The sequence below is a fragment of the Hirundo rustica genome, chromosome 1, assembly GCF_015227805.2.
Source record: "Hirundo rustica isolate bHirRus1 chromosome 1, bHirRus1.pri.v3, whole genome shotgun sequence".
NCBI lineage: Eukaryota > Metazoa > Chordata > Aves > Passeriformes > Hirundinidae > Hirundo > Hirundo rustica.
Window position 1 is genome coordinate 20,931,093 of NC_053450.1, and position 15,024 is coordinate 20,946,116.

Here is a 15,024-nt window from a genome sequence, read left to right on the forward strand (position 1 = left end):
CGCTCCAACAAGTCACAGAATTGCAGAATAGTTGAAGTTGGAAGGGATTTCTGTAGTTCATCTGGCCCTATCCCCTTGCTCAAGTAGGGCAATTGAGAGCTGGTTGTCCAGGACCACGTCAAGGCAGCTTTTAAATATCTACAGGGATAGAGACTCCACAAGTTCTCTGGGCAACCTATTACAGTGCTTAGTCACACCCACAGTAAAAAGAATTCCCTGATTTCAGAGGGAAACTCCTGTGTTTTAGTGTGTGTCCACGTGCTTCTGATCCTGTCCCTGGGCACCATTTAGAAGAGCCTGACTCCATTCTCTCTGCACCCCCACTTCAGGTACTGATACTCTCTTCTGGAGAGATGTAGTAATACACACCACAGCAACAGAAATATTATCTCATACATACGAATATTTATTTTTTTCCTTTTTAAAAATGTACAAAAAAATAAAATAACTGTATTTACAGCTTATCAAACCCCTCTCCCAGCTGCAACACTATTAAGTTATATGAGCTATATTCTTAATATAAAAGCACACTATTTATACATTAAGTTTCCTTGTTTGCCAGAAAGACGGCTTGTCACAATCTTTGGCACAAACATTCTTGTTTGTATCTTGTCTCAATTAATAGGAAATGGAAGAGCATATAAACATTTAATAAGCTTTACATTTTATAAGTCATAAGATACTTCTTTCCAGTTCCACTTCAATCAATATACAGCATCTCTGACAGCTAGAGAGTTTAGATTTTACTAACTGTTTGAATTAATTTACATTTTAAAAATTCAGAGAATGAAAGAGAAAAATAAAAAGAAAGATATTTGATCTCTGAATTCCATTGACCAAAAACTTTGTGAGAGAGGACACAGGAAAAAAATATTCTTTTCTCTGTAGTTTACACTCAGTGGTGGAAATCCTCCAAAATGCCTTGATGGTGTTATCACCATACATCCATAAAGCTTTACTCAAAGGATGCACTCTATTTTGGGAATATCATCACCTGACTGTGAGAAAGAACTAGAATTTGAGAATTTGAATGGGATTTCATAATAAAACATTAAATGGACGGACAAAGTGCCAAATCTGCAGCAGGAACCAAAATTAGAAGACTGTTCTCCTTTTGTACACCTCTATCTAGAGTCTTTCAAAACACAACATCTACAGACACTGCCCTGCTGTAACTCTTCATAGGGAAAATGCACTGAGCAGCAAGCCACTCTTCAGACTGCACTAGTTAAGATTCAAGACTGCTGTCTTGAAGAAAAGGAAATGAGAATTTTGTTCCTTTAAATAAACAACCACTGCAGTTCCACAAAGAGAGAAAAGGAGGCAAGGCAGATATTCCTGTCCCCTACTGAACAGCAGCCAAACCTTACTTCCATTTAACTCATAATATTTAGAAGATCCAGCATTAATCAGTATTTTTTTAATCAAACAAAAACAACAGGCATATTTTAAACAACATACATGTAAGCACTGTGTACTCCTCAGGATATCTGAGTCAAGCAGGGCACAAGGCAGCCACTGCTTCACAAGCATCCATTTCTCATTCCACTCTTGCCCCTTTCCCATCACTCTGATGAGTTGATTTGGATCAACGAGGTGAACCTCGAGAGTTTGCCACAGCCAGCATTCAAGGTTCAGTGCTCCTCCAGCAGCTGCTGCTAGAACTACAGCTGAAGGGGTGCAGCATGGATACTCAGTCTTAGTGTTTGTGATGCATCTGCATCTGGAGCAGAGAAACAAAGCCCTCAGACCCTGGCAGATAGTTAATGGTGATCATCCTTACCTAGCTCTAGTTGTTGTTTTAACATAATCTTACCACCAACCTAGTCACATTCCTGATAACTTCATGGAGACTGCAAGAAGGAACTAAAGGCAGGAGTATCAGCTTTCTACTATCAGGAATTTGCACACTTTAAGATGTATTTAGAATAGCTTTCAGTTAATCTTGGAAGCAACTTTCCTTTTCTAGACAGTGGCTGACTGAAAGCTCCTAAAATGACAATGGAAAGATATCTCCTTAAGCTCCAGCATTCCTGGAGCACTGTACTTCTCACTGATCCTACACTGTTCGTCATCAGAGGATGCTGCAGCACACAACAGATCTCAGCTCATCTCCACCCAAATGAAGGACAAAACCATCCCATCAACCTTAGTGCTGGTGCTGCCAGGACAGCCTGTCCTCTGTGATCCCGAAATTCTCACTGACCTTTCTTAATGCAGCACATTCCAACCCAGGCCAGCCCCAGGTGCCACAGGCATTCCCTTGGACAGCAGGTTTGGTGGGGACAGAACCAGGGCTCAACTCCTTTGCTTCACCTGCAGCTTCTGCCCAGACATCTTGACCAGCTGAGAGACCCCAGATGATATTCTGAGGATTCCAAACACCAACAGAGAAATACAACTAACAGTACAGCCCTGTGTGCTGATCCCAGTTCCTAATGCCTCCTGTTCAAACTGTCCTCTTTTTTTATTTAAGAAAAAAGGATCTGGGATAAGTCAGCACAGACTTTTTATCTCAGTCTGAGCCAAATAGAAACAAATTAAACCATCATAAATCTCTTATATTCCCAGATTGTTTACACTTGAGCAGAGTAGCAAGAGCATCTTTGCTGGAGTGCATTTTAATATAAAGTTAAGGAAATTACAAGAGAACTCTGCATCAGAAGGGGAAAGAGTGCAAAACAAAAGAAAAGGGCAGGAGAAAGACAGAACATGCACTTTGCTTTACAGGCATATGTGGATTCAGGTATGTTAGCACTGATGCTACCAGCCTGAACATTTTACAGTTTCTGGTCCCACAGAAACATTGACATGTACCTAACACTTCTATAAAAGGAAGAGATTTTAACGGGATGCTACTGCTAATGAAGTTAAGAAAGTGTGCAAGAACTTACAGGACAACTCATACAGATATGGCCAAATCAGACTGGTCAGTTATCCCAGCTACTTTGCTTGAATGTAAATAGCTCCACACAGCTCAAATCACTACATGAGCCCTGTTAAACTAGGGAGTGTTTCTTCCTGCCATTAACCACCAAATAATAAAGGTTGTGTGACTAAAGGAGAAAAGGTTTTACAAGAAAAAGAATAAACTCTAATGGCTGCATGTAGGAAAGGACCCACAGTTCTGTCTGTCACACAGGATCCATGTCGAGTGCATTGAGAATAAAATGCAACTGAAAGTCTAAAAATTACATGCTGAGTGAGGAGCCCTTAACAACAGCCAGAGGAGCTGGAATGGAGAGAGATGCTGGATTTGGATGACGTTCAGGCCTCGAACCCCTTTCCTGGTATGATTTTAGCCTGCACAACTTTATCTCTTCACAAAATTCATAAGACAGGCATGGAATTTGATGGAGTGACCATGTAGTTCAGCTTGGGTTCAGATGCAGCCCTTGAGAGAGAGACCAATCTCCACACCTCAGCTGTGGGATTCAGTCTCCACTGGCACAATTGTTCCACTTTTGGTAAATATTTACAACAAACCCAGCCTTACATCACCCAAGTGTCCTAGGAATCACAACAGAATCATTCAATGGAAATACAAGAGCAAATACACATAAAAGAAAGAGTCTGAAGTCCTGTTTCTTACATTCTAGAGGAATGTTTTGGTGTGCAGGCTGCTGCAGAAAGAACCTTCCCACCAGAGGTTTGAGAAAAGGCCACTTTAGGAGACTCAGCTTCATCAAGGAAGACGACCAGGAAGAAGTCCCTTCTGTACCTCTAGGCAAAACCAGGCAGCAGACACGTGGCATCTCTTGGATTTTGTTACAGCTGGATGGGAGACTCAGGTATCTACAGCTGGGACTTGGGCACCTAAGGTGGGCCCCATTGTGCCAGAGCATCCAAGACCCAGTAGCAGAGTCTGCTCTAATATTTCAATATACAACTGTCTGAGCAAGGATGGAGCATTTGAGTACAGATTCGGTTATCAGCTTCTCAGTACACACTCCTTAACAGACTGCAGCAATTGAATCCTCTAGAAAAGATTCTATTAAACCCTAAACCAAATACATACAAAAACATAGTGGCAGTAAACATGCCCACATACAGTAGTTAAAATATATTATTGCATATTATAAACATTATATACAAGGTTAAAATGGTTTCTTTACCATTTACTTACAAGTGACATTTGTAGCTGAATGCCTTACTTACAAGTCCTCATCGCTACGTGCTGAGAACTACCAGAGGTATTTGGCAAGACTATACAGTATAGAGAGATATGGATCAGTCTGAGCAAGTGAACTGTCAGCCACTTTGCCCATCTTTAGCACTGCAACGCATTTTTAGCAATGACAGAGACAACTAAAGTGATTTATACCAGATTTCTGAAATTAGACCAGTATAGCTACTGAACATGTTTTCAGATGAACTTATCCACACTGAAGTATGGATTAAAATGCTGCATTTCACATTTGCAGTGGGTCATCTGGTTACAAATCTGGGGGCTGGTAGCTGGTTGTATACTAGAGAGTGGGGAACAATAAATAAGGGACCAGGTTAACATGAGTGGCCTCGTGCTTGACAAACCCAAGTCCATATGCAGTGGCTGCATATGTGCAGAATGGACAGTATTTGCAATGCAGTCTTGTAACAGTTTCTCTGATCAACATCTGTCAGGTTCATGGGGAATCTGCTTTCCAAGAAGGATGAAATGCTGTGGTTCCTTACAAAAAGGCTCTGCCTGAGGCTAGATCTCCGTCAGTGTGATCTTGAAGCCTTCAACCATGCTCTCCATGTTCAGGATGAATGTGTCCTCGTTGGAGTAGTGCTCAATAATGTTGTCATCCATGTTTACCAGGATACTGGTGACAAAGGCAGAAATCAATGTTTTTATGTACCAGGACACTGAAAGGGAAAGCTATTCACTCTACCAGATGTACCTGCTTCTCTACAACACAAAACCAGACTCCAGCACATGCAGTACAGGGTCACTAGTGGGAATTATTATCAAGAGCTGCCCCACAGTCCCTTCTAGTCTTTGGATTAGAGGCTGCTCCTTGCCAGTGTAGTTAAGAGACATACCAGTGCTGGGGTGTTAACACACTTAGGCTACCTACAGATGAGCTGCTCTTCAGATCCCTGGCAGACCCAGCTAGCTGCTGCTTCCCCTGCCTGGCATTGGCTCCCACAGGGCCATGTCTGTGCTACTCCTCAGGCACGCCACGTGAGCTGCTGCACCTCTGTGGTGTGAGCTGCTAACACAGGGAAGCAGTATAATTTGTGCTTTGCATACAGCTCACAGACTTAAAACTCAGCTTGGATGTGAGACTATCAACAATGACTACTGGAAGTGTATATGAGTGTTTTCCTCACTCTTTACCTCCAAGTGTTTCTTCTGTCACTTAGAAAGAAGCAGAACATGAGAAGTTTCACCTGTCTTCTCAAAAGCTAAAGAAATCCCCAGACACAACAATGCCCTAAGCTAGAGTTACAGCTGAAAATAAATTATATCTCTACAATATTGTGGTTTAATAGAACATAAAAAAAAGTCGAAGATTTAGTTTTATGGCAAAGAGCAGAAGCCTAGCTATTCTAAAAGTCTAGCTATGATGTTCATGTTTAAATTTATTCAGCTGAAACCCCTGCAGCAAACACTGCCTGCCTGTCTTTCATAGTAAGACACTGGCCTACTTCTTCCTAATACTGCAGGAAAATCCCACACTGTATTCACAGCAAAGGCAGCATCTCCCATGCTGCCCCTTAATGTTATTAAGCGTATATTGTCTACAAAGCAGACTTTATCCACAAACTCTTTCTCACAGTAAGCTTACGAACACTGGTCAGACACAGATTGGAGATCCATGTTTCGTCTTCTGCCATCCCTTACAGTCTCCACAGACATGAAGATTTCAGCACATGGGTATGAGGTGTGTCTCCTGAAAGAGTTTGTGCTGCCCAGCATTACGAGGCCCCAATATAACTGCGATCTCTGAGTACTTCTAAAAGATCCTGCAATAGATCCTTAGTTAGGTAACTAACTTACCCCTTTTTGCTCTTCTTATAAAGTTTTGCAATTTTTTCCACTGGCAGCCCGTATTTCTCAGAGATCTAAAATAATAAAAAGAAAAGAAATATCACTAAAGATGAAATAAGAAATGTAAAATTATTGCCTCTTACTTTACATAAGGCATTAAAACAAAATCTCTGCAAACTTGGCAGGATAGCTATACAGGAAAGTCTGTCACAACTCTATCATGCTTTCATTTAAGGACGACTTGGGGAGCAATAATACTGAACAGCTTAATCAAAACCAACAATTGTCTCCAACTAGAAACTCAGATACTATAGTTTTTATATGGTGTGAGTCAGCAGAACTGCCCCAGCATCTCCTAGCGCTCTGCCAAAGGAGTCAAGGCTCTTCCCAGCTTCAGATTTTATCAGGGAATTTCAATCTGATCTTTCTGTTGTTTCTTAATCTGATTTTTTGGGCTCATGGAAGCAAAGGCTTCTCCTGCCAGGCAGAAGGCAGACACATGGCAACACTACAGGAGCTGATGGACTGATGGAACAACAAAACCATACACATTTCTATTTCTCAAAGACATTTCATGGCTCGTTAAGCTAACAGGACTCTCCATGGAGGTACTTTGGTCTGAAAAGTATCTTCAAGGTACCTTTTATTGTGGGAGAGCTACCGCCATCAAACACATGGGGCTAAGAACTGTCCGTGTTGTTGGGAAGGTGATCCAGTCTAGTTACTACAGTAGCAAAATGAAAACACTATTTGGCTCACAAAACATCATCTGAGTGTACAGACAACAAGATGAGATGTCACTGAGACGTGTGTTATCAAGATAAAGGACTTGTAAAATAAACTTCTTACTAAATAATAAAGCGGTAAATACAGTAAAACTTTAGAAGGAAGAACTATTTATCTGACAAATTACCCATGCCAACAAGTACTTCACTGGGATGCTTTGGTAGTGCTTTGCAGCAGTGTACTAGTAACTTTTTTGGATGTCTATTTTGCAGTGAGTCTGTGGTGTGTTTATGAAGATGGCATCCCTGGGCACTTCATTTGAGCCAGGTTTGCTTTCTAAATTATGATTGTTCTTTGAGGGAACAGATCTACAGTTCACACTTTAGGATTGTTCCAAAAGGCAAAACAGTTACAGGAAAATTTCTTTTCCCCAGTGATTAATGTTCCGTGGTGCTCTACTGCCAAAGTAAGTTTCCAGCTCTTCCTAGGTGAAATGAAGTTGCAGCCAAATAGCTGACTACTTATCTTCTGAATTAGAGAACTGAAATGCATAATTAAAAATCTATTTAAAGACTGGCAAACGTCACTGTAAAATCCTTTCTTTGTGTTTGCATTCAGAGTTCTGTTGAGAAAAGGTATTTTAGGGAAGTACATTAAAGCAATTATCACAAAAGAGAAAATGGAATGGATAAACTCAGCACTGAGCACAGATTCAAAGAGCCACAGGTTGAACACCAAGCATGGCTCCCATCCAGACAGCCGAGAGTCTCTGAAAGAGAATTAATTAGCCTATACTTGTCTATGTCACCTATAATAGTATAATTGTCATCTTAGCCTAGATGCAATTTTGTACTTAAAAACTATCCCTAATAATGCACAAGGGTATCAGCTTGACAGGCATCCCACAGCCAAACTCCAAGATTCTGAAGAACCAATAAAACTTCTCTTACACTGAATGCAGTGTCCTCTGACTATTAGCATACATCAGTGGCTAACAGAAAGGGGAATAACTAATGAGGTACAATAGACTCACCCACTCCTAAGTTTTCCACCTAGCAGAGAACAAAATACAAACTGAACCTGGGTGGTATTTACTACTTCAGTTTTGCTTGAATCAGCAACAGTTTCACTGATCTTTTACTCTTTATTATCCTCTGGCTTTGCTTATCATGGACAGAATGACATCCGAGAGATCATCTGGTGTTGAATTTTTGTATCTGTGCTTCTGTTGTACCCCTAAATTTAAGTTTTCATGTAAAGCAATAATAAAAATGGCTCCATTTCATCAGAGAGTTGAAAAAAAATCCTTTTTAATAGGCATTGGAGAAAAACTGGCAACCCAAGACTGCAGCAAGTGTCACAAGTGTACGAATCATGAGGAAACAATCTTCCACTCTGGGTTGTTAGCTCTGAAGCCTAGTGATATTGTAAAGATCAGCACTTGAAGACACTTTTCACTGACCCCATGCAAATAAACAAGCCAAGCAAAACATTTCTTGCCAAGGAGGCTTAATAGCAGCTAATATACAGCATTCTGCACATTCCAGCATAAATCTTCTCTAGGATATTTGGCATACCTAACACTCATGCATTCCAAACATTGCTCAAAGCAGTTTGGGACTCTGGGACGTCACTTCCTGCATAAACTATGAGAGGCTGGGCTGAGAAAGTCTTGCCTGTCACACTGCCTGTAACAGGTGTAGGATTTATATAACATGCAGGGATTAGTGAGCTTTGCAAAAGATTTCCAGCTGACTGAGTAAGCACATTTCTCAGGAACCCCTGGGATTCAATCAATTATACCAAACAGCAAGCTGTGGAAGCAAGGTTTAAAGTGGGGGTATGGGAGAGCCTCCCCCTCACAGTCTCCAGTACAAATGTGCTAAGTCCTGCTGCAGAACTGGAGAAAGCAGAGAGTGAGCATCTGCTAGGGCATCTCACTTAACACCCTCTTCCCTGGGTGTTTGCTGCCAGCACAGTGACCACCACTTACTGCCAACTTCCAAACAAAATGACAGGATTTCTCAGACCAACACAAGCAGGCTACACTACATTTTTAAAAGTGATCTTTATTAGGAGCAATATTTTTCCTTATCATCTCCACTGTCCATTTGTCAGTCTTCTGAGCAGAGATTTCTTTCTGTTAGGATTCCCGAAGCAGTGTGACAGCCTTCCAAGTGGAACCAGGTGCTCCTTTGGGCTGCAGTCCCCTGGCATGGCACGTTTGTCCGATTGCACAAGCCACCAGAAATGCTCTCTGCTGGAGTCAGGAAGCCAGAAAGGGCAATATCTGGGCAGGACAAGGCTTGTAGGAAAACACCTTTGCCAGATTATTTCTATGAAATGGTCTAGTCTGTTGCCCTACACTGGCTGGAAAACCACATATATAGAATCTAATAGTCTAAGCTAGCTCTATTGAACTCAGCTGTTAGCTTTTAATTATTGAAAGACTTTGGGAGATGCTTGAATTTCCCAATTTGAACTGCCTTCTGTAATTTGAATAAATATGTAATTTTGCACAATGTAAAACTGAGGTACCTACTGAGATCCACAGTTATCCTGACTTTGGATCAGGCTGAAAACAGGATGTAGAGCTGGTCAGTCACCGCCTGTGTGTGATGTTTTGCTACTTTCTGTTGATCAAGATGACTAGTGAAAACCAAGTATCTGCATCGCTTTCTGAGACATGGTGCATTTCTGAAACCCAAGACTTCTAGATATTTGCCAAAAGAAAGATATCTGAGAAGAAATCTAATTGTTAATTTGGAAAGGGAGTATATGTGAGTATAAAATAAACATAGGATCTGAGAAAACCATATCATTAATCACAGAAAGTTAGGAAAAAGTCAAAGATCAGGAATAGTGACTAACGAAAAGAAAAAAAAAGTAAAATCCATAAACAGAGAAGGAGGGTATGACTGAGGATCACTGAAGCTCTCTTTCACATCTGGGGCTCTGTAACACTCAGAGGCTCAGTTCCTAAATTCTTAATACTGAGACTAGAATGGAGCATTTAGGATATGCACAATTACAAAACTACATGATTTGCTGCAATGACTGTAGAGAGAATATTTAAGAATATGCTCTTCGACAGCACTGTTTTATCCACAGTATCCTACCAAAGAGATTTAAAATTTTCTGAATGTGTTCCTTCCAGTGAACTGGGACATTTTACAATAGATTAGATTTCTCTGGTGCCGAAAACATGCCAGTGAGTCAGCAGCTGCGCTGACTGAGGATGCAGAATCCTTTCCTGCTTCTGCACCAGCTTTGTTTTTGTTACATGGTGACTGGAGAACAAGCATGGAGAGGCACAGACTACTGGAGATAAAATAGTCATGCTAGCTTGCACAGTTATAGAAGGATAATAACATACTTTTTACTTCCCTACAAAGACAAGATGAAATTGTGCTGCAGCTTAGCATGAATCAGACTGCTGCCTCTTCAAGCAAAGCCTGGTTTTTGTTATCCATGTGCTCTGCCTGACAGCTGAGCTGAAGTCACAGCTAACAAAGAGCATCGGCAGAAGCACAGTTAGGACATCCTTAGTGTGCCACTGACTCTCCTCAGGGATACCCTCATCTAAATAGGTGCTTTAAGCAACTTCACTAACCCACACATCTTTTCCTGCCTTCTGCTACTGGCCAAATAGCTCAATCTTTACTGCCTTAAAAGTGTTCAGTACATGCAACAAGATACTGTGACAGTCTTAAGAGAGTATAAATATACACACATCTAAGCACTTGGCTGAGTTCTCCAGGGGCATTTGCATCCATTTCCGTCTTCCCCCCTACACATAAACAAGGCTGGAAATCAACTCAGCATCCCACATGTCAATCTCACATTCCCTCACTGAAGCAGTGAGACACGTGATTATTTCCTAACTCTTCCCTTACCAAAATTTCATGAGCCATCAGCTCATATAAACAGGATTAAACATGGAAATAGCAACTCTTATCATGAGATGGGTAACAAGCTAATGGGTAACAAGCAAAAACTCAAAGAAGAAGCAAAGAGCCAGCTGGTAGGTAGGTCATGCTGTAAATGAGGGCTAGAGAAGGAATTTGAGACAACATATGAATGACAAGTCTGCACTGGCTCAGCACCTGCCTCTTACATGCTGAACAGCAATTGCACAAAGGCCACATGAAATTCCCACAGGAACGGCGCATCCTCGGGCCTCTTCTCGGAAACCAGGCTGGGAATGTACTGATAAGCATTACAGGAAAAATTCAACTGGCTCTGAACCATCAGTTCAGAAAGAAGCATACCAGAAAATGAAGCTTGCACCTCTCTCCTTCCCTGACACTGGTTAACTACTGCTAGTCCTCAAAGCTCAGGGCTCCAATAATCAGCTCTCTGATGCTGTTTAAACCCAGTAACCTGCTGACAACACTGAATGAGGTAAACACCAGCATTTCAGAGCTGCACTCCAGAAAGCCTTTAAGAAATGCTTTAAATGCACTTGAGAATAACTTCATCTTTATATTATGGTTTATCTCAATAATACATGGAGAGCCTCAAGGTTTTCTTGCCAAGAAAGACAAACAATGTGAGGACATCATATACTTACAGCTTCCATTAGCCCCTTCACTGTGGGTGATTTCAGCATCAAAGCATCAAACACCTCATCTGTCTCCTTCCTCACGTACAAAAGCACTGAAATGCAAAAAAAAAAAAAAAAAATCAAACAGGTTCAGTCAATTGCACATACAAAATACCCAACACTGAATAGAAAAACAAATATTAATCCATGATGGATAAAATTAAGCACTGAAGATGGTTTGCACTTAAAAAGATGTACCTTTAATATCATCAGTGATCTAGACATGGACAACACATCATAGTTGCACTGAAAAGACAGCATGGAAAATTCAGCAAATTTAATCTAATGTGAAGAATCTCTATCTTCCAGAATCTAAATCTCCATTTACAGAAAGAAGCTAAAAAGCACTGGGGCCTTTTCTCTTGGTTATAGGACAAAACACACAAGCTAGATCTTCTTAAACCTCTTGTACCTCTCCAGGCTTCATCTAAAAGGCTGGGGAAGGACATTCAAAAAAGGCAAGTCTGGGTTGCCTTTAGCTGTGCTTTTGAGAGCAAAATCAAAGGAAAGGTAAAGAAATAGTTGTCTCTGACATTACCACACAGATGACTGCAAAGGGCCTGACCACTATGAAAATAAACACTGGGGGAAATGAGATCAAAGTCACTTGAGACCTTACAGGGGAGACATTTAAGAGCACAGCTGGCAGGGAGGCATTTACCAGTGTGGCCCCCTGCAGAGGTACTTGAATGCCATTTCTGTTCCTCTTCCTCCCTCAAATGCCCTGCTAGCTGTTAGTTGTCCATGGGCACAGTGCCCTGCCTTCTCTTTCACTTTCTTCACACTTTGTACAGGTGAAAGGAGGAACCTTGCTATAACATGGCAAAAGCAAAGCAGACAGGTACGAAGCATATAAGCATAGACACCAGAAAAGTGTTTTAGGCATCATCTCACATGACTGATAAGTAACAGGTAAAATAAGATGTTCTGCAATTTATTTTGTTTCCTAAATAAAATGCCTTTTCAAATAGCACTGCTGCACAAGGCACATGTACTACATATACACATGCACTGTCATGGCTGTGTGACAAATTACATTGGTAACCTTTTTTTTTTTTTTTTTTTTTTTTTTTTTTTTTTTTTTTTTTTGGTAGATAGAAAAGGGCATCATTTGATATTGCAAATTCTTAGGGTCCAAGAGATATCTTCACCAGGTAACTCAAAAGATGACATAGAGATGAACCAAAAAATATGATAGTATTTTTCATGTAGAAGTAATTGTGTAGAAGTTAATTCTCAGGCCAAGACTCTAGCAGGATGGACTCAGGCCCATTTGCACAGAATTGTAGCTTCTTTACCCAGGTCTTGAAATGACTGGAAAAAAATCATAGGTAATTCAGTCCCCTGACTTGGTCCACAAACCAAACATGCAAGACAATGTTGGGCTTTTTGCATCTTCAATTCAGAAATATGAACCATAAAACTGCTGCCACAGCATGCAGAGCCACATCCTTTTCACCTGTATTTTGGCAGCTCTTTGGGGCCTGGTCTGAGAACATCCTTCTAATGGACTTAGAAGCAGAGACAACTTTGGGTCACAAACTGTCAAAATGTAAAAGAAAAAAAAATTCCACACCAGGAGTTATATTTTACCATGCCTGATATGATTAATTGCACAAACAAGCACTCACTCAATGGGCTAATTTTACCAGTAGTAACACTTATATTCATTAGTAAACTTTTTCCTTGTGACTAGAGGGTTGTCCTGTCACTCCTGGCTTTACAAACATCTGGAGCTCTGCCAGCCTTAACAATTACAATTATATCTGAAAGGAGAAGAAAAAATCACTTGGTCCAAGGTTAAACTTGGGTACATAACACAATCCTGGTGCTGAGCTTTACATCTCTGCTGTGCTTGGTGTGCCAGGCAACATCATACACACAGAGAGGCAGGGTTAATAAGCAATGGGGGGTTATTAGGTTTTTCTTTACTCTGACAGGTGTGAAACTCCTGGCTTTGATTCAGTAGAGTACTTTTCCACAAAAGACTTGTGGTGACAGTGATGCCTCAGGAAGCTCCTGTCTCATCCCTGCCCTTACGCCCCTCTTACTCTGGCTCATCTCAATGAATTTTCCCGGATGACAAACTCTCTCAAACAGCAGATGTGAGTGAAAAAACAACCCTTTTTTGAGTTATTCTTCAAACAGATCAGATCCCTGCCTCAGTGTATAAAGCAGCCCCACAGGCCTTCATGCTGGCAGAGCAGCAGAGAGATGGCCGCAGCGGGAGGCACAGCCAGAGGGGAGGCAAAAGGGCTGCAAAGGCTCCACTGTGCTTAGCACCAGCATTGCCACTGAGTAACTGTGACCATGTAACACAACTCATGTCCTCTGATCCTACTGGCACATTCATAGCATCTAGATGGGCTCACTCTAACAGTACAAATTACAAGATCTGGAGGGCAACAAGGGGGAAATCTTGTACAATGTAATGAGCTATTTTTGCCTGAAAATTAAAAGATAAATTCAAATTTGTCTGGTCTACTCCCTGGTCTTAGTCCTTAACCTTCTTGCCAGCACTGTAATTTACTGCAGTCCTTAATATTCTTTAGATGTTAAAAAGAATTGCAAAAGATGGGGGGGAGATAAATTTGTCTTTAGTTACTTAAGAAATAACCCCAACACACCAAATTGCAGAGAGGCAAACAGCCTTTGCTCAAGGCAAGGGATGTTGTTGCACCAGTGAGACTTTTGGAAGCCAGGCCACTGAATTGAGGATTTATGTGTGAATGCAAAAGAACAATGTTAGATACTGCTTTTAAAATTGTTCATGACAACAATATATGAGGAAAGATGAAACTAAGGACATAATGAGGCAGTAAGACTTGGGGCATTAGGAGGTCTGAGTCTGGACACTACCAGTACTGTGACTAGCACCCTATGAGCAATGACTACAGTCTCTGTTAAGTAGTCTCTGAATGGAGACATGGTAGATCTTAGTCAAGGAAAGAAGGGCTGGTGTGGTGGTGCAGAACTGGGGGACACAACCGGACACAGGCTGGTAGCTGTAATTTGAGTTTCCTTTCTCACATTTGGAGTTTTTATTATTGCCCAGGCACAAATTCCCTTGGATGGCTCTCAACCCCCTGATTGTCAGGAATCCAAAAGTTTCAGAGTAGTTTAACATGACTTTCCTAAGAGACAAGAGCTACACAAAAGATTACTTTCTTGAAACTGAGAACTACGGGACTGGAAATACACCTGATCTGTATCTCAGCTGCTAAATTTATAATTAATGGGAAACTCCCTATGAAATCTGAAAGGGGAAGTGATTTGAAAACTTACTGAGAACTCAAAACAGGAAAAAGCCAAGTCTGGCCAAGTAACTAGCTGTGATGCACGTTTGGTACAGATTAACATATTTCACATTTCTGTGTTGGGCATTTGGACTTTCCTTAGAGGTCGAGGAGATGAAAGAATAATTCAAAAAGAGGTAGCTACCTGAGTGAAAATATGAACTGTGTTTGCAAACCCCTTCAGACCTGCTCTCTTGAAGGCTGCCCCTTAATATTTTTACTTCCACCAGTGTTACAAGTAGGTCCAGTAGGCAGAGGTGAGGCCACACACTTTCACTTCCATTCTTCTTGGGACTTGGACACCTCACTGGCTGCTGCTTACCTGCACTGCTCTGCTAATGAGACACCTTGGGACTACATTGCTTTTTATGTATCTTTTAATGTGTATCTTCACATATCAGACCTGCTCTCTCTCA

General features: G+C 41.1%; 1 protein-coding gene across 4 annotated transcripts in view; it reads right to left on the reverse strand.

Annotated features, from left to right (window-relative positions):
• Positions 1–534: 534 nt before the first annotated feature.
• GRHL2 (grainyhead like transcription factor 2) overlaps positions 535–15,024 on the reverse strand; it is a 66,412-nt gene continuing 51,922 nt past the window's right edge. For all 4 annotated transcript variants that reach the window (XM_040083330.2, XM_040083313.2, XM_040083322.2 and 1 more), the window contains exons 14-16: positions 11,280–11,365; positions 5,990–6,054; positions 535–4,808 (exon numbers count right to left, since the gene is read on the reverse strand). In XM_040083330.2, coding sequence (XP_039939264.1) covers positions 4,694–4,808; positions 5,990–6,054; positions 11,280–11,365 — 266 coding nt within the window. In that variant the 3' untranslated portion in view covers positions 535–4,693. The remainder of the gene's footprint in view (positions 4,809–5,989; positions 6,055–11,279; positions 11,366–15,024) is intronic.